General features: G+C 35.9%; 1 protein-coding gene across 2 annotated transcripts in view; it reads right to left on the bottom strand.

The window, feature by feature from the left end:
- Positions 1–502: 502 nt before the first annotated feature.
- Positions 503–20,922, bottom strand: part of LPAR1 (lysophosphatidic acid receptor 1) — a 139,827-nt gene continuing 119,407 nt past the window's right edge. For both annotated transcript variants that reach the window (XM_044659270.1, XM_044659278.1), the window contains one exon: positions 503–2,563. In XM_044659270.1, coding sequence (XP_044515205.1) covers positions 2,262–2,563 — 302 coding nt within the window. In that variant the 3' untranslated portion in view covers positions 503–2,261. The remainder of the gene's footprint in view (positions 2,564–20,922) is intronic.

Genomic DNA, 20,922 nt, shown 5'->3' with positions numbered 1-20,922 from the left:
AAAAGTTAATCTTTACTCACAGATCTTATTTTTTATACCTTAAGTCAGTAGTTCTTTACTTTGTGTCATGGATCCCATTGACAGTTTAGTGAAGCCTATGGGCTGTTACTCAGATTAAGGTTTTAAATGCACAAAATAAAGTAAAAAAGATTATAAAGGAAACCAATTATATTGAAATAGATATATACGTATATATATATTTTTTCCCTGAAAGTTCATTATTCCCAGTTTTAAGAATTCCTGCTGTAAATCATTTGTTTCTGCCCTTTGAATCTGCTTCAAAGTTTGCACAACCCTGTTAAGAAACTAGACCACTTAAAACATAATAGAAATGCAGTTTTGTTCCTGAATGCCTCTGTTTCAGAATCAAAGTGAAGAAGCAACCACAGGAGAGAAATTCAGGAAAGCAAGCCATTGGGGTCCAAAATCAACCCTACTGGAAAGGTCTTAAAAATAAATACCAACCACAACCAACACCACGATATCATATACTCATTGAGAAAACTTTATTAGTGGCTTAGCATTTCATTTTTGTCCCTTAAAATTAAACTAGCCCTCCTATTTCCCAGTTTACATGAGTGAAAATTCCAGGGCTCATCTTCTCACTCACATTAACATATTTTATGATTTATATAAAATGCATCAATGTCAATCTCAATAAGATTTTTGCACTTCCTTTCTCCCGCTCTCAACTCTCCGCACTTCTTGTGCCCTGTGCTCCAAAAGTAAACTTCACCTTAAGTTCCTTCAAGTTCAACATTTACTCTACTATTATTCAGGTTTATCTTCTCTCATTTCTACAGATCATTCTGGTGATGGTGACCCTTTACATGTGATCTCCTGTGTCACACCAACACACTTGCTCACAGACCTTAGACTACATAATATCAGAGCATCAAACAACATGGAAGTAATCTATTGTGGGGGAAGCCTGGGAGGATGATATATAATACAGCCACACATCCACTCTCACTTTTCAGATATAGGTGCCTAAGCTATTTAATAAAAAGGCCCTTTACTTAAATTTCACTGATAAAAGACTTCTTACTTGGGTAGTTTCTGGTACTTTTAATTTCTCTAAACCTATAGCTGGTTATCAAGATCTAGACAGCAGGCCAGTAAAACTGAATACTGTTAGTTTTATTAATAGGTTTCACTTTTTTTGTGGCAGCTTACTATTTCTACTTAGATTTGCATTAAAAGAAAAAATACTGTACCTCAATGTAACTCAAGTAACCACTGTTCTTTAAGGATAAAAGGGTAATTAAATAGGTTACCCTGAAAAATGCCACCCACTCAGTGCAAAAACAGAAGATTCCTCTTTACAAAGGTAAAACATGACATGACATTTCTCAATTTAAAAAAATCCCTTTGTAATGCACAGGTGATGAGAAAACACTCAGTTATCATAAATACATTTAAAAATAATATTGTGCTTCATTCTTCTTCCATGATTCTGTTTTCTTAGACTTAGAGCACAAATTCCATCAGTGATAAACTAAGGACCCCTGCATATGTTACATACTTGGTACCACAAATGAGAAGTTAAATACCATGAAACTAGAATACTATTTATTTAATAATCTAATAATGGAATTAGATCTAGGCTCTTCTGTTTTCTAGAAGATTTTACAATGAGCATCTTTTTTCTTTTTTCATTAAAACAACTGCATAAATACATTACATGCATGCTTTTTTTAAAAAAAGAAACAAATTGTAATTTACAATGTTTTCCCGTTTTTGCCATCAGGAAAAAGAAATACTGGAGTTATGGTAGTGTAGCAAAAAAAAAAATATGAAGAATATGATCTCTATGTATAAAATATCCATCACAAGCGTGCGGACAGGCATAACATGACATTTATTACATGAAATGTATTCTTTAAAAAAAGAAGGGGGGGGGCTAAGTTTCTACATGTAAATGAAGTTAAACAGGTACAAGCATAATTAATCAGAATTGTTTTCAACTGGCACCAAAACAAAGCAGTCTTTGAAAATCTAATCAGTGTAGTCTAAAGAGACTTTTTCTGATCTATTTATGAATTCCATTATAAGGAATCAGCTTTCTACTTTTAGCAGGGAGAGGAGAAAGAGGATGAGTGTTTTCGCATATGCCAGTTCTCATACATGACCAGTCTTGTGCGAGTGGGTTTTCTAGAAACCAATACTGTAGTTAATTAGTGTTGAAAGACATCAGTTTGTTATTCTCCCCTGGGACTCCCCCAACAGTCTATGGCTGGCTCGTCATTCCCCATTTGATTCTACACAACAGAATGGTCATTGCTATGAACCCCAGCCAAGATGGTATGGTTGAGTGAAGATGCTGAACGATCTGAACCATCAGTGGGACCATTGGCATTCTCGTTCCGCTGGCAGCAGAGGATCTGTCTGAAGGTAGCGCTCATTTCCTTATCACGATAAGAGTAGATGATGGGATTCATGGCAGAATTGAACTCAGCAAGGAGAAGGAAAAACTTTTCATAGGCCAGGACATCACATTGAGGGCAGCAAACATCCAGAAGTAACAAGACCAACCCAGGAGTCCAGCAGATGATAAAAGCACCTAAGGGAAAAGAGTAGAAAGAAAAGGAAGAAATTGAATAATTTTTGATTAGCAACCACACAGTATGATTTCTCTAGCCAATGATCTGAACATGAAATGTCATAAAAGTGTGGTTGTTTGGTTTTTTCATAAGAACTAGGGAACAGTAACAAAAAACTCGGATTTTTATAGCATTTGAAAACAAGTTTTTCATGACAATCTTGAGATTAAAAAGTCAAGTACTACATTCTTTTACAGATAAGAAAAGAGAAACTAAAATGTGAAAAGGTTTGCTCAGGTTGCTCTAGCTAAGAGATTGGTGCAGGAGGAATCTATTTCAATGAAGGGTTCTTCAGGCTTTGTAGTTTTGGTGTTCAAGCAGTCCCTACTGGAATAGTATTTGGGTTGCCCTGGTTCAGGCACCAAAATAATCCCTAATTTGTCTGGAGTTCAGGTGGTGCCGCCGTACTGACAGAGAAGGCAGTCATCAACATTTCTTGAGATGTACTTCTAGTATTTAAAGCCTTGTATCAAGGTAACCTGAAGAGAAAGACCTAAAATATGTACTTGTGATAGAGAAGATAGAACAATCTTATTTTTAAATGTAAAGAGAAACCCCCAGTATATGTGACAAATTCAAGTACTCTCCATCTAGGAAGGTCTCAATAAAAATTGAATACTTTTAAAGTATTTCAAAATACTTTATCACTCCTGGCATTTTGAATTGAATACTTTTATTGAATACTTTTAAAGTATTTGTAAAATACTTTATCAATGCTGGCATTCACTAAATTTATAACAAGAGTTAGAGAATACAGGCATGATGAGCATCAGTACAAACGAGCCCTTGGAAAAACAGGAATGAGGATTTTTAGAAATGGACATGTAAAATCTATATCAGATTGCTTACTGTCAGAGGCAGCTAGGTGGCTCCAGGCCTGGAGACAGGAGGTCCTGGGTTCAAATATGAACTCATATACTTTCTAGCCATGTGACCTTGGGCAAACCATTTAACCACAACTGCCTAGCCCTAATGGCTCTTCTGCCTTGGAACTGATATTTAGTTTGATTTCTAAGACAGAAGTTGAGGATTTAAAATTAAAAAAACCAAACAACTTTGCTTACTATCTCAGAGAGAGGGGAAAGGAGAGAAGGTGGGAGAGAATTTTAAAATTGAAATTTTTAAAAGAATGTTAAAAAAATTTTACATGTAATTGGAGGAAAATATTACATATATAAAAAAAGAAATAGGATGCTCCATGTGACGGCTCTGACCATTAGTTACACAAATACCTGATATAAAGAGGGTGGCTGATTACTACCAAACAATTCCTTATTGGTCACTAAGAGGCTGAAATTGATTATGCCCTCATAGATAGGCAGTATATATAGGGATTCCCCAAGAAGAAACGGAAAGAAGTCTTATAAGGAAGATACTATATAGTTAGGGTGAAAGAATTGGAAGTCTAAAGACTCAGGAAAACTATGATTCAAATTACACCTTTGACCTAAAAAGCTATGTGACCACAGATAAATAACTCAACCACTCTGAGACCCAACTCCCTCTCGTGTAAAATGAAAAGGTTGGACTGACTTTTAAGGTCCCTTCCAGCTCTGAATCTAAGATGCACAACAAACCAAATCCAATTTGATTTTAGAACTTAGTCTTTGTTTCAAGGTTCTGTCTCTTAATTGGTATGAATGCTCCACTAATACAAATAGAATCTGTTTCTGAATTAATTTAGAGAAAAGGTGAGCTAATATGCCCCTTGTTTTAAAAACATCCATCACTGGGGGAACCAAAATTTTAGTTTAGTTTAGTTTTAAAGCACAAAGGCTTCTTTCATCTTTTTTAAAAAAATCTCCAAATTCTTTCTACTCTCTCCCTGGTTGTTGTTTAGTCATTTCAGTCATGTCTATGACCTCTTTTGAGGGTTTTCTTGGCACAGATATTAGAGTGATTTGCCATATGCTTCTCCAGCTTATTTCATAGATGAGGAAACTGAGGCAAACAAAGAAATGACTTATCCAGAGCCATATAGCTAGTATAGACAGTGTCTGGGGCTGGATTTGACCTCGGGTCTTCTTGACTCCAAGCTCAGCACTCTACACTGTACCACCTAGTTGCCCCAATGAGAATCTAAGAAAAACAAAACTAATTACAAATACAAAACAAATTTTTCCATTAACCATACTTGAAAAAATAAAAGAAATATGTTTCCCTCTATATTGAGTCCATCACTTCTCTATATGTAAATGGATTGCTAGTTTCATGATGAGTCCTTTGGAATGGTATTTGGTCATAGTTTGACCAGAGTTCCTAAGTCTTCAAAAGTTGATTATCTTTACAGTATTGCTGTATTGTATAGATTCTTTCCCTGGTTCTACTCACTTTATTTTGCATCAGTTCAGATAAGTCTTCCCAGGTCTCTCTAAAATCATCCTTTTCATCATTTCTTACAGTAATATTCCATCACATTTATGTACCACCACAATTATGTGCAACTTGTTTAGCCATTCCCCAATTAATGTCAATGCCTTAAGTTTTCACCTCTTTGCCACAATGAAGACAGCTACTATAAATATTTCCCTCTGTTTTTTAATATCCCTGAGCTATAGCTCTAATAGTGGTATTAGTAGATCAGAGTATGGACAATTTATTAGCATTTCAAGCAGAGTTTTAAATGACTTTCCAAAATGGTTGGACTAATTCATAGCTCCACCAACAAATGATGCATAAACTTTACCTGTTTTCTAACAGCAGTGGGACAAACTTTTAATGATGAGCCTTTTAATTAACCTACGTTTTTCTTTGGAAAAGGAAAAAAAGACAATTGTTCCAAAGCCTTTACAACTTGGTAGAACCTGCCAAGAGTTTACCTTCAATGGCATAATTCTTAGAACCTAGGATTCCCTCTCTACCATGAAAAGACAATCAAGTGGAACTTTTGGTGGAGATTATTTCTATATCTATTAGAATTTTGCTACTTTGGCAGTTCTGAGAAGAGGTTTACTTTTGCATCAAATATAAATAACACTTGCTAAGCAAACAAAACAACATGGTAGGAGGCATATTTGACCTACTTAGATTCACACAAGTATCACATTTTGAAGCCAGAAGGGAAATTAGAGATAATCTAAGCTAACCACTTTCACTTAAAAGAGGATACTTTTGGAAAAATTGATTTGATTGATTGTCTACATGCACAGAGAGCCTACTAATTTGTGAGCCACAGATATTTATGAAAGCAAGGGAAACCCTTCTCAAACCCACTTGTAACAACATGTACCAGAAGAGAATCAAAATTTGTTTTTAAAATCAATAATTCAAATCCACACTAATTCATCTGGCTATCTTCCCTTTTGTCTCCTTTCCTTCCAACTAGAACAAATTAGTAAGGCTTTATGATGAATGCAAGTGAAATAGTAAATTAGTTTGGGCACAAAAAACACAGTCACCCAAACTGGAATCTCATCCTCATTCCCCACCAAATTCCCAATATTTTTACTTCTGGTGATGCAACTTCAGAATAGGATCCTCAAACTTTCTGGCCTGAGGACCCATTTATACTCTTAGAAATGGAGGATTCCCAAAGAGTTTTTGTTTACTCGGGTTATTGCTAAATCCTCTATATTATAAATAAAAGCTTCCTACATAAATAGTTTTGACCTCACAGACACTTGAAAAGATTCCCCAGTCTTTGAGTCTCTTCTTTGTGCAGGCCATTTCACATGCCAATAATTTACACCCTCCTTGCCCATTTAGATCCTTCCCCAAAGCTCAGGAACTTTCTCCAAGAAATTCTACCTGATGTCTCCCCTAACTTAATTATATTCTATCTTCAAGTAAGTGTTTTGTGTAGATCTCTCCTTTGACCCTTTCACTATCTTGTATCTGTATACAAAAGTCTTATTCCTCGCATTGGCTTTTACAATCCTAAGGGTTAAGGGCTATATTGTTTTTATCTCTATCTCCAATGCCCAGCAGAGTGCCTTATATGTAGCAAGCACCTTATAATATTTATCAAATTGAATCACTGAATGAAATAGAAAGAATGGGACCATTATATTCTAATCCATATGTAATCCCATTCACCATTTAACCTCGCCAATACATGGATAATATGAGGGAACATCCCAAACCAAAGGTTCTGCTTTTAGGTCTTGAAAAAGTGGAATATGTAATTCTTGAATCAAATAATGATCTATATAATATAGGTAGGTGAAAGATGGAACTGATGTGCTTAGGAAGTATCTGCATAATTCAGAAATTTCTTTTAAAAAAGTGAACCAACGAGGTTCATTTCCCCAAAGCCTAGTCTTTGAATATACTTCCCCTTTTGTAAGTTGTCATAGGGGAGATAAAAAAATAAAGTCAAATAATATCTGCTCCAGAAAATGCTCTGTTCTACAACAGAGGTATACAAACCAGATTAAAATTTAATTGTGAAATGGTGAACAAAATAAATAAAAATTCAACATACAGAACATTAATTTGTGATTTTCTAAGTCACTATGTGCCCTTGAGGAGAATTTGACATCACTATTTTACAATGCATTTCTTGTGCTCTACTACTATTTTCTATTTATTGATTTAATTTTATAATTGCTGCTTTCTTTGAGGCCAGTCCAGGTTGCTTCAATTTCAAATAAATATGCTACCATAGTTTTTCCCTTCCAAAGAGGTTTTGCTATCAGGAGATAATTACTAAGAAGCTGTTTCCACCCCAAGTGTTAACTTTAATAGAACTGTCATTAGGTGTCTTGTGAATAAAGCTATACTTCATAGGCATGCTAATTAAAGCAGAAAACCAACCATAATGGGGGGGGAGGGGGAAGGGGATATCTCCTTGGGTGGATGGGAATAAAGCATCAGTCAAAGAGAAGCAAGAAAGCAAGTTATTTCCAGGGAAAACAACTACTTAATTCTTGTTAATCCAAAGTAGCCCTATTATGCAATTTACTTAGAAACTGACTAGACCCACACCCTCCATGACTTGGTATCTTTTTTAAAATAAGTTTTCTTCTCCTCTTAAAACTCTATTCATGAAAATTCAGAACTTATTATAGACACATTAACATAAATGTCACAGCTTTATTTTAATGACAGAGATGAAATGTTTTCATTAGAGGAAAGAAAATCTACTCCATAATTTAGACCACCCTTTCTTTCTTTAAAAGACAATGACCAAAGACTGTGTAGAAATCCATCTCCTTTATGCAAAAATTCTAAATATGTCTAACAAACCTCTACTCTAATTGTACATGTTCTTAAAACATTGTTTAGAATTCAGATATGGTACATAGAGGTGCTTCCAAACCTTTTCATCCCTCCTCAGACCTCCTATTTATTGGTCCCCCAATTCCACTCTCTCAACTGAGAACCTTGTCATATTTTACAAATAAAAATGAGCTCCACATCTGTCTCATATTACTCAGATACTTTCTTCCACCATCTCCTCTTTTACTCCTGTCTCACATGATAAAGTGACCTTACTCTTTACTCTACTTGTTTAAGAGACCCCATTCTAGTCTGTCTCCTCCAACATACTGCCCTTTCTGGCATCCTTCATCTCTCATATTTTTTGATGTCTTCTTTTCTACTGGCTCCTTCCCTACTGCCTACAAACATGCCCATCACTCTTCCATCCTGGGAGACAAAACCAAAACCCTCATTTGATCTTTCCTTTCTCCGCCTCCAGATATTTTAACACCTTACAATCTGATGTTCAATCTCTCTTCAAAACTGTCAATGATTTATTTGCCAAATTCAATGATCTTTTGCAAATCCCATTCTCTTGACTTTTCTAGAGCCTTTATCATCCTCTTCTTCATATTCCCTTTTATGTAGGTTTTTTATCACACCATTCTCTCCTGGTTCTTCTTTTATCAGATCAGCTCTGGTATATCAGATCCTCTATAGGATCTAACTATAGATTTCTCATAACATTCTGACCTGGGCTTTCTCTTTTTCTCCCTCTATTCTATCTATAGGCCTACCTTGGAGATATTGTAGGTTTGGTTGCAGACCACTACATACAATAGAGCAAATATCACAATAAAGTGAGTCATACAAATTTTTTTGTTTTCTATAATACTTTAGAGAGCATAGACACAACTAAGCTTATTATTCATTTAGCAAAAGCACTTAGTTAAAATAGGAATCTAGGTATATTGATGCTCTGGGTATTTTCTGTACCCAAGAAAATGCCCTGTGAAGTCCCTGCATTTGCACCCAAGAGAACTTTTTCTTTCTATGACAGGATGATGGTTCCAATGTCTCTTGTTTCTTTACCCATATAACTTCCTTTGATTTGTTGATTTTGTAAAACTTGTCCTGGGCTCCCAGTGTTGCTAGCTATGGCTCCTTTTTCCAAGAAGAAAGGAGGATATGTAGAGTGAGGACAAAGATTAGACTACTTAAGGAGAACACCCCTTTCAAATGAAACAAACATTTTCTTTAGCAAAAGAACCTATTTTCACACCACTGGAGTCAAATTCTCATCATTCATCTGAATTACGCCAATCAGCTGTTTGTGTTTTCTAAGGTTACTTTATTCAAGTTAATACAGCAATCTTTATACATGGAGCACAAGGCAGGTAGGGAGTGGGGAGAGAATGCTTTGAAAGAGCAGACCTCCTTGGCAACATCTGAACCGTTTGATGAAGAAAACAGAAAACATTTCCAATTCATCTGGTGAATCTATGTTTTGCTTAAAAGCAAAAAGCAGACATCCCACAGATCCGAAAACAAGTTAGGTAGAGTAAATGGACTTAACATTACTGGCTTAGTGAACAAATCAGACTTTATGTCTGGGCAAGCACATAGTCTGATTTTGTTCCATCTTTGCAAGTCTAGAAAGTGCTTCTGAAATAGTTGCTCAAAAAATTGGATGTAAAGCTGTATTTGATGCTTCGTTATGAAAATGGTGACCCTATTTTTCAACTCTAAATGGAATGTGTCTGAAAAAGAATAAATCTGAAACAGGGTATAGTCAGCTATTGCTATTGACAAAGATTATTTCTTTTTTTTTTTTTTTAAACTCTACTCCAACAGCTGGCAATTGAGTATTTCATTTTTTTTTTTAAACCCTTGTACTTCGGTGTATTGTCTCATAGGTGGAAGATTGGTAAGGGTGGGCAATGGGGGTCAAGTGACTTGCCCAGGGTCACACAGCTGGGAAGTGGCTGAGGCCGGGTTTTGAACCTAGGACCTCCTGTCTCTAGGCCTGACTCTCACTCCACTGAGCTACCCAGCTGCCCCCTTGAGTATTTCATTTTAATGAGAGTCCAGTGTTTCTTTTGACTGCTAAGCAATTTACAAAACTGAAATAAAGTAGTTCTTTTCAATTCTACTTTCTAGAATCATATACAGATATCAGACATTAGAAAGTAAATACAAGGTGAAGTTCACTGTCTCTCTTCTCCCTCTTTCTACCCACTCCTGTTGACACAAAATTAGGATGATATTCTATCTTGGAATCTTAAGAGTCACAAATTTTGCCTAGACACCTCACCTAATAGAATGCAATAACGAGCACTTAAAAGACACCTGATTGATTCATTGATTGACTGCAAGTCTGTCCTGCCAATATCAGCTGAAGTACTTTCTTTACCCATTTAGATAACTTATCTACTTTAAAAAAAAAACCACTTTCTGTCAGTGTCAATTCTAAGAGTGTCAAGGATTAGGCAATCATGGTTAAGTGACTTGCTAAACTTACCTTCTGTCAGCACCAGTTCTAAGATGAGGAGCAAGGGCTCAAATTCATCCACCTTTCAAAAACTGCCATGGTCAAAATATGCCTCACCTGAAGACCTGAAGAACTTCTAAGTCATGACACTCTTCCCAGACAGCAGACTCAAGACATCTTCAAAGCCTTCTAGTGAATCTAAGGTCACTTGCCTTCAACAATGAGTTATGGAAATAGAACTTTTATAAAAGAATATCCAGATATATTTCTACGGAATTTTACTGAATGAGATAGCTTGATAAAATGGGAGGAAACCTCCCTCAGAGACCCACAGCATTATTACCTTATTCATGGAATCGAAGCACTTCTGGGCATTGTTGTCTGCCCTCACTGTTCTTTCCTTAGAAGTTCTCACCCTTTTTACCTGATGCTTTCAAGGTGAACTTTATTTTATTTGTTTTCTATCCCAATTCAGGAGAAGACTTCTTGAAGGCACAGAAGATTTCACTTTTTTCTTTCTGTAATTTCCATTACTTAGCCCTGTCATTTTTCAGTTGTGTCTGACTCTGGTGACCCCATTTGGGGTTTTCTTGGCAAAGATACTTGGAGTGATGTCATTTCTTGCTCCAGCTCATTTTACAGATGAAGAAAATAAGGCAAACAGTTAAATGATTTGCCCAGGGTCACACAAAGGTATCTAAGGCTGGATTTGAACTCAAGTCTTACTGACTACAGATCCATTCTCCTATCCACTGTACCACCAACCTGCCCTAATGCCACCCAGACTCAAAATACAAATAAACAAAAAGAAGTACAAACCTAGAAGTTTTAGACATAATTGATTTAATCAGTTGAGAAATGTAGAGCAAAGTCAAAGCTTTAGAGGAAGAAAATTTTATAAAATCTAAACAAATCCACTCTTGAAAACCATTAAAGGTTAACATGACACTTCACTTTTTGGCTCACTGCTATGCTTTTAGCCCATACTATCAATCTTAGATACCTAATGCAGTACCTTTTCCTCAGGAATCCAATCAAATGTTACTGCCCTCTAAAAAGCTCAAACTTAATAAATGTTGACCTTTTCTACAGTTTCATGGAACATCAGACAAAAAAGAACTTAGTTTTACATTTTTCCCACCCCTAAATTCATGTGAACTAGATGGAAGTGATGTGTGAGTTGGGGTAGGAGGCTTTTGAAAGGCTGTGGTTTGCCACAGTTTCTACATGAAATCAGGCAGAGCTTGGTTTTGGCATTAGTTCATGTTTCATTCTGTTTTTCAGACCAAAAAAGTTACACTGTTTAAATAATGTTTTAAAGTGAAAGAAGGGTTGTTAAAAAAAATCCTTCATTGCCAACTCAAACTAGAAAGATCTTAAAAGTTTTGGGTTAAAATTCTCACAAAAATTCAAAGAAAGCTTTTTACTTTGGAGGCAATAAGTTTTGTTTGTTTTCAGGTCAAAACATCAACAGTGTTTCCCACCTCCCTGATTTTCAAGAACTATTCCAAAAAAGCCATTTATGTAAATTAAACAGGGAACTTAAGCCAGGAATAATTTGCTTAAAACATCTAGAGGAAAAAAAAAGGGGGACAGAGTATGAGCTTCTATTACTTCATGCTCATTTTCTAATAGCTATGAATCATTCATTAACACATAATAAAATAGCATTTTCTTTCAAATTTATTTCACTTCAATGTGAATAATCAATGTTACAACATGTAGTAATAACAATAATAATGATGATGGGTAGTATTTATATAGTACTAACTACTACATGCCAGGGACACTGTATTAAGTGCTTTATAAATATTGTCTCATTTGGTTCTCACAAAAACCCTAGGAAGGTATTATCTTCATTTTACAGATGAAGAAACTGAGGCAGAGAGATAAAATGGCTTGCCTACAGTCTGAGGCTAAATTTGAAGCAAGGTCTTCCTGGCTCAAGGGTCTATCCACTGTGTGTGCGTCTCCTTACCTCCATTCCTTGAACAAAGAACACTCTTGATAGAGACATACAATTTCAACACACTTAGGTATGTTTATTACTATGTGAAAATTAAAATATGTACAGCTGAAACAAGAAAATATGAGAACCATATTTCAGCTTTTCTATTATCTGCCATGATAATCCCATTCTCCCAAGTGGTGGTCATATCCAGTCTTAGATCCTTCTCTTTGCCCTAAAATGCATTTTTTTTTTAATTCACCATCCCACCTTTTTTCTTTATTCTCAGTATTTCTTAACATTCTTAGTAGACCATTCTGAGCTTTAGTGCATCAATATTATTTTTATGGTTTGTGCCATACTTTTGCATTCATTCTATATCATCTGTCCTTGCTTCCATGTTAGGTATGTCTTTTTAATTAAAAAGAATTAAGGAAGCCTTTTGTCCTCACAACTCATTCCTTCCTACCCCACCCCTGGATTAAATCTCCTGTGACAAAGAAAAACTACCAATCAAAGACTTAACCCTCATTGGCTAGCCCCTACTGCTGTCCTGCCTTAGAACCAATAAACAGTATTGATTCTAAAATGGAAGGTAAGGGCTTAAAATAAATACATGCATACATAAATTCTAATATGGCATATTCACTTCTTCTCCAAGGTTTCCATCTTTTCTACTTTAATATCTAGTTCCTTTTTTTTTTTTTTGAGGTGAGAGAAAGTGATAATTAGCCCAGAAGAGTTATTTTTGCTTTGGAGAAGTAGCATGATATGGTAGGTATGATGCTGGAACAGATATGCAGTTAGGAAGATCTAAGGTCAAATTCTACCTCTGATACCTGTTATCTTTGTATTAATTAATAATACTTGTATAGAGTTTACTATGTACTAGGCACTGTGCTAAGTACTTTCCAATTTATTTTCTCATTTAGTCCTTACAAAAATTCTGGGAGGTAGGTGCTATTATAATCCCCATTTTACAGATAATCTTAATAACTAGCACTTATAAAATGCCTATTATGTTCTAGATATTGTGCTTAGCCCTTTAAAAATACATCCCATTCTATCCTTAAAAAACTCTGCAAGGTGGGTGCATTTAATATCCTCCTTTCACAGATGAGGAAACTGAAGCAAGCAAAGAGGAAACAATTCACCTAGGGTCATACAACCAGTGTCCGCGAGCTGCAGCCTTCCCTATGCCACATGCTCCGTGCACTACAGCATCACCTCGCTGCCTAAGGGCAAGTCATTTGACACATTTGAGGAGCTTCAGTGACAATTCCTGTATTGCCTACCTCAAGGAATTGTTCTTCAGGTGAGAGAGAAGTCACTGCTTGGGAAGAGTCTACCAATTTTCAAGTGTTATCTAAACATGTGATATTATTACTGAAAGGTAAGGATGAAATGATCACTAGAGCAAGATATCATTGCCTGTAAGAAGAGAGCTTTAGCAGGAACAGAGATAGCCTTGATTATCATACGATGCCTCTGTAGGAGAATGCTGCCATTTCTAAATTTTAATCTGTGGTCCAGAAAAATGAAAGCCATTTTCAGCCACCATTTCCTCAGCTGCTATTCACAGCCCTTGCCTTTCTCTCTAAAAGCCGACAAGTAAACAGAACAGTGCTGCCTTTTCTAAACGAAGAGAATAGTTCTGGCCTCTTACCATTAAAACATATGTTTTGAGTTACACTGTCAGTAATAATGATCAGTTGTATTAATCTATCTGTACTCTCTCAATTGGTCCACTTATGACCAACCACACATATTTACTAGATAACTGCCCTAGGGGTCAATGAGGATTTTGTCTCAAATTGTGGAACAAGCCATGAACTGTATCCAAGAATGAGCTCACACATATAACTTTACAACAGACCAAGAATGATGATGGAACATAAGATGGGAAAAAAAAAAAAGAAATCTTCTGAGAGGATTATAGATTTAAGAAAGGGACCTTAAAAACTACCTGGTTCAAACCCCTTATATTTTACAGATGAAACCAATGAGAACTTAGAGATATTAAATGATATTCCCAGAGTCACACAGCTGACATTGGACTAAAGTGGGATTGGAACCCAGTTCCCTCTAACTTCAAATCCATTAATAGAGCACCTCTATATCAGGCTGCCCCTCTGCATTACCATTTTTATATTTTTAGTCTTTATTTTCAAAAGACTCAGTCATCTTAATCAATAAAATGAATCACTGAAACTTTACCTGCATATGCTACTCCAGTATCTGCCATGAAAACCCAAATTGGGGTCACAAAGAGTCAGGCAGGACTGAAATGACTGAAGAACAACAACTAAGCTTATATCTAAAAAAGGGCATTGATAGGAAGTCCCTATATATACCAAAATGTTTGTCACGGTATTTTTTGTGATAGCAAAGAACTAGAAACACAATAGATGTCCATTAAAGCAGTATAGTGGATATAATGTTGGACCTGAAGTCAAGAAGACTCGTCTTCCTGAGTTCAAATCTGAGCCTAGACACTTACTAGCTGTTTCCCTGCAAGTCACTTAAACCCTAGAGGCCTCAGTTTCCTCATCTGTAAAATTAGCTGGAGGAGGAAATGGCAAACTACTCCAGTATCCCTGACAAGAAAACTTCCAAAGGGGTCGCGAAGAGTTGGACAAAACTGAAAAACAATAGAACACATACATATAAAAGGCAAGTGGGTTTTTGTCTTAAAAAAAAATCCAGGGGGCAGCTGGGTAGCTCAGTGGAGTGAGAGTCAGGCCTAGAGACAGGCGGTCCTAGGTTCAAACCCGGCTTCAGCCACTTCCCAGCTGTGTGACCCTGGGCAAGTCACTTGACCCCCATTGCCCACCCTTACCAATCTTCCACCTATGAGACAATACACCGAAGTACAAGGGTAAAAAAAAAAAAAATCCAAAACTTAGAGGCCATATAGTCCAACACTGTCATTTTACCAAGGAAGAGCCTGAGGCTTGGAGAAGCTAACTGATACCCAAGATCATATAGCTTTTAAATGCCTAAGGCAAGGTTTGAACTTGGGTCTTCCTGGATCCAAATCCAGCACTCTATCAATGAAGTCATACTTTAGCATCAATGGTAAGTGCTCTAAGCTACTTTATAAGCCAGAAAGTGATAATATACTTATTGTATGACTGAAAGCCATCTGTTACCAAGGCAATTTGAATAATATTTATCCCCTTAAATAGATAAATGGCATTCCTTCTGCAAGCCAGCCCTAACCAAAAGGCTCAACACAAACAGGAAGTTTTGATATTTATCTCCTTGAAATTGATTATGCAACAGAATTAATTCTTCAAAAGGGCAATAAGACTACCAAAAAAAAAATTAGCTATGAGCCTAAATCAGAACTGAAATGTGGCAGAATCATTATCATGAAATATTGCTAATGATGGAATTTTGACGAATCAGGACTCTGTAGTTAATGTGTGATTGGCATGGACCAAGAGGATACTGTTACTTAGCAGACAAAGCAAAAAGAGAAGACAGAAAAGGTGGATTTATAATTCCTGATCTCATTCTTGCCATCAAAAAGAGAAGGAAAAAAAAGTGATATCCCTTCAGAAAAAAAAAAAAAAAAAAAAACAACTAAAAACTAAAAATTGTTTAGGAATATTTTTGAAAGCTCTTAGTTCATCTCAAGAAAGTAGTTATTTTTTCAACTAATGGGTCCAAAAATTAATTATTATCTGCAAAGCTTCATAAATTGTGCTCAATAGCTACTCTTTTCCCAATTGGCTGTCTTCTCCATGACTGCCAAATGTCCTGGATTGACCTGGATTTATGAAGGATTAAAGCAGATTCCTGGCAGTGTGGGAGGTATTAATCTAGGAATACTCTTAACCACATCTCCTAAACCACATCACAGATTCTCAAACCAACAACCCCAGACATCTTATATTTTTATACTTTTTAAATTTAACATTAATTTATACACAAGATTTTATAGTTTCTAAAATGGTTTGTATTTACAATATCTATTACATAAATAATCTTCCAAGATAGATTAAAAGGCTTGTTTCTTTTAACTTTTATTTTTTTAAGAGAGAAACTTGGATGGAGTAAGAATCAGTAACCATTGGGTAAAAAGAATTTTATCAGAAAGCTTTCCTGCCTCCAGGTCTCATTTATTGTATCCCACTGATGACAGAAATTCTAGCTTTCTTTTACTCAACTCTTATCTTAGCCTCTGTGAAGGCAAAAGGCAGAGAGAAAGCTGTAAGATTAAATAAAAGATGGAAAATTTCTTAGGAGAAATGTTTGCTGGAACTCTGACATAAGTTTAGCGATCTAACCATTGCAAATGAGCTACTTTATTATAGAAACAATATGTTTGTTATCCTGACCTAGCTTATTAATAGATAAAATGGGACTTGGGGAGAGGAAAAAACACTTTCCTTTCAAGTTACTTAAATCTTGTTTGTTTCAGTGAGTGGCTATTTGGTTGTTATCATATGACAGATGGAAAGACCACTGCATATGGAATTAGTCTTGGGTTCAGATCCCCCACCACCACCACCACTGTCTGCTACTTCTGTGACTTTGGGCAAGTCACCTGCCCTTTCTGGGCCTCATAGGATTTAAAGCCAGAAGATTATTTTGCAGATTTTACAGATGAAGTACTAAGAAGTTAAATGATGTATCTAGGGTTACAGAGATAGCAAATATCCAAGTCAGGATTAGAATCCAAGTCTTAGAACATTACAATTCCATTTCCACCAAAATATAAAACAAGGGGATTGGAACTTGCCACTATGGTCCCCTCTACTCTAAAATGTTGTTTCTACAACATGTCAAGCTTGATTTTGATGGTCAACAACAAAAATTTTTCTTCTGTCCTCCCCATATGACTCCATGCCTTCACCTTCTCTGAGTAAGCAGTGCCTATGCAAGCTAGGAATTAATAAATAACAGAACACCAGATTTTCCAAATGTCACACTTTGGGAAACTAAGAAAGTTGTGGGAGTTTGGAGAATTAATGGCAAGATCATGCAGATTACTACAAGTTACACGATAACCCCCTCCCCAAGAAAGGAATGAGGGGATTGATTATAATGTTAGTTATTTCATTATTTTTTAACTCTTATCATCCCCTTTAGAAACAATTGGTATTCAAATGATAGAAGAACAGAGAGGAGGGCTAGGTAATAGGGGGTTAAGTGACTTGCCTAAAGTCACAGAGCTAGAAAGTGTCTGACACCAGGATCTCAGTCTACTCAGCCACCTAGCTGTTCACCTATAGGTCATTTCTTACTTTAGAAAGAATCAAATGGAACCAAATTTTCCTCAATATCTCTGTAACCTGCATGTGTGGAACAAGGCTTGACATGAGGGAGGAGAATTGGAAGGCAGAGTGGGGAGAAGGCTGTTCCAAAAGAATTGCCTAGTTGATCAAAGTATCTTTAATCTATACTTTTCAGACCTTTTTATAACTTGAGATTTGTTCAGCCTAAGGTAAAGACTACTAAAAGGAAGAAAAAATTTTTTTGACTGTTCTATTACCTAAAAGACTTAAAGAGAACTACTTGGACCACAGCAATATAAGCATACTGTATTATCTTTAAGTGGGCCTTAAGCTGGCCACAAGAGTTCATATAAGCCCCCAAAATGTCCTCTTAGCATACTGAACCAAAAGCCTCACAAAGCAGCACATTGTAAAATCATCACCAGAATCACAAAACCTGAGGTTGGAAGGTAAATTTTAAAAGCTACCTCATTCAACTCTTACCTAAACATACCTATACAAACGGAAACTCAGCATTTGTTTTTGAGGACCACCAGTGAAGGGGGAACCCACTACTTTTAAAGATAGCCCACTTCTTTATTTATTGGGAAACTTTTCCCTCCTTGTATATCATGTCTAAATTTGCCTCTTTACAACTTCCATCCATTTTCTTACATCTGCTCTCTGGAGCCAAGCAGAATAAGTCTGACTTCTCTCTCACATGACAGTCCTTCAAATATTTGAATACAGCTATCATGTTCCCCTAAGGCTAGTCTTCTCCAGACTAAACATTCTCAGTTCTTTCAACTGATATTGCTATAACATGATCTCAAAGCCCCTTACCATTGTGGTTGCCCTATAAGTCTGCTTATTCAATATAGCAACAAACCAACGAGAGAATTTTATTTCACCCAAATCTGATTTGAAAAGCTAGAAGATCATGCCTTACTGAACTCATGGTATGCCTAACAGTGCTTTGCACATAAAATATTTTAATAAAAGGTTAATATTGAAGTGGAAACATTTCCTAAGTGTGTGACTGTAGGAAAGTAACTTAACATCCATCACTTTTACCCTCCTCTTCTGTCTTGGAAGCAAAAGAGTATTGATTCTAAAAAAAGAAAGTAAGGTTGTTTTTTTTTTAATAAAAAGTTTAAAAATACTAAAGTGGAAAAAAGCATACAATTCTAAAAAAAATTAATCTTATTTAACATTCCTGTGATTTAATTCTGATAGTTAAATTTCACTATTAGAATTCAAGGAATTACTTAATATGGCATTTTTAATAATAAAGTTGACTCTCATGGGCCTTGCTTTCCATAGATAGCATTAGGAGATTGGATAAATTGATGTTTACATTGCCTTACAGCTGCAAAATTCTATGGTACTATGTCTGTAGGAGATACTTCTACATCTAAAGAAAATTACATGAGTAGAATGTACAATAGAATTATGCAACAGATAAAATCCTGGAAATAAAATTGTATGTAGGCACATTTTTTGTAAATCGAACATATCTGAAGTTCTTTAGAGAGCTTCATTCCTTTTACAAAGTGAAGAGTTGTTTTTTTTTTTTGTAAAGTGAATAATGTCCCCAAATTTTATCTTCTAAATTTAGATTTTTATGCTTTTTGTTAAAAGTATAGTCCAATTATGAAAAGAAATGATGATACTGCTGACTGGGTTACAAGCAGAAAAAAAAATAAATTTTTAGAGTCTGAACGATAAGATGATTGGGAAGAAAGAAATCAGGAAGGACAATAGGTTCTGGGTAGAGGGGAAAGATGAGTCTAATTTTAGACAAGGATGGCCAGATACCTAATCAGAAATTTCCAGAAGACTGCTGGAGGCACAAGACTGTGACTGCAGGGACAGAGTAGTGGTCTCTCTAACAAAAGGAAGATGATAATAATGGATAACATGGAGGAAGTTCTTTAAAGTTTGTAAATATTTTTATGTTATCTCATTTGATCCTCAGAACAACTCTGAGAGGTAGGTGCTATTATTATCATCCTCATTTACAGATGGAAAAATTGAGTTTGACAGAGGTTAAATGACTTGGCAAGAGTTACAGCCAGTAAATAGCTGAGAATACTATTTGAATGTAGGATTTCTTGATTTCAAGTCTAGCACTAAAGCCACTCAGGCCACCTCACTAAAAATGTACCATTCTATACACCCTGATAAGGGAACATGAAATTCTGTCCTTATTTTAATTTTCATAAAATGTTTCTCTTTGTGTTTCGATCCTCTTCCCTATTTCTCATTACAAATAACATCAGAATACATCCTTAACTGCCTGTGAAATAATTTGATGAAAAAAAGTTCCTTATCAAATCAACTCACTAAGCTTTTATGGGACCTCTACTATATGCCATGAACTATTCAAATTCTGGCAAAGACAAGACAAAGACAATCTCTGGTCTCAAGGAGCTTATAAACTAATGGCAGAAACAATACGCCAAAAAAAAGTGTATAAAAACAAGATAAAAAGAGGAAAAATTGGAGACAATCTCAGAGTAAGGAATTAGTTGTAAGAGGTATTATAAAAGGCTTTTAGGAGACATTGGGATTTGGGTTGAGACCTGAAGGAATCCATGGAAAGCAGGAATCAAAGGCAAAGAGAGCATTCCAGATATGGCAGACAACCAATGAACACAAAGAGTCAGAAGATAGAACATTTGGTGTGAGCAAAGCAAAGAGGCTAGAGTCAATAGATTACAGATTATGTAGAGGGCAAGATAGCAAAACTGGAAAAGAAGGAAGAGGTCAAATTACAAAAGAGTTATAAAACCAAACAATATTTCACATTTGATCTTGGAGATAATAGAAAGTCACTGGAGTTTAGTATGATACTGTTGGATCTACCCATCAGGAAGCTCAGTTTTGAGAGCTGAGCAGAGGAGTTACTAAGGTGGGAAAAGATGTGAAGCAGGAAGACCACCCAAAAGGATATTGCAGACCAGGTGAGAGATAACGAGGGCTTGTAGTAGTAGCAGTGTCAGAGGAGAATAGAAGTTATATGTGAGAGATGTTATAAAGGTAGAATCAATAGAATTGGACGACTATTTGGATATTCAAGTGGGGAGTGGGGGGGGGTAAAAGGGTCTAAGCAACCTAGGATAACATCTAGTAAGCAAGTCTGAGTGACTGGGAAGATGCTTCCAGCACATAACAAAGCGCCCAGCACATAGTAGGTGCTTTATAAACATTTATTGATTAACTGGCTGCTGCCCTCAATAATAACAGGAATAATTTAGGAAAGGGGGAGTTTCAGGGAGGGAAATAGTAAGTGCAGTTAGGGAATTGTTGAGTTTAAGATGTCTTTGGGACACCTAGTTCAAGGTAGCCAATATAGTTGGAGATATAAGATAAAGGGGTGGGGGGAGATTAGGACTGTTATATAGATCTGAAAATCAAATTCTTTAACCACAAGACATTAGAAAGGAATTTTTCTTTTTTAGAGTAAAGTCTAGTTGTCAAGTATAAGTAAGAAGTTGTAATCCTTATGCC

Source organism: Gracilinanus agilis, chromosome 1 (assembly GCF_016433145.1).
Source record: "Gracilinanus agilis isolate LMUSP501 chromosome 1, AgileGrace, whole genome shotgun sequence".
NCBI lineage: Eukaryota > Metazoa > Chordata > Mammalia > Didelphimorphia > Didelphidae > Gracilinanus > Gracilinanus agilis.
Note: the sequence above shows the minus strand (reverse complement) of the source record. Positions and strands in the feature narration are given on the sequence as shown.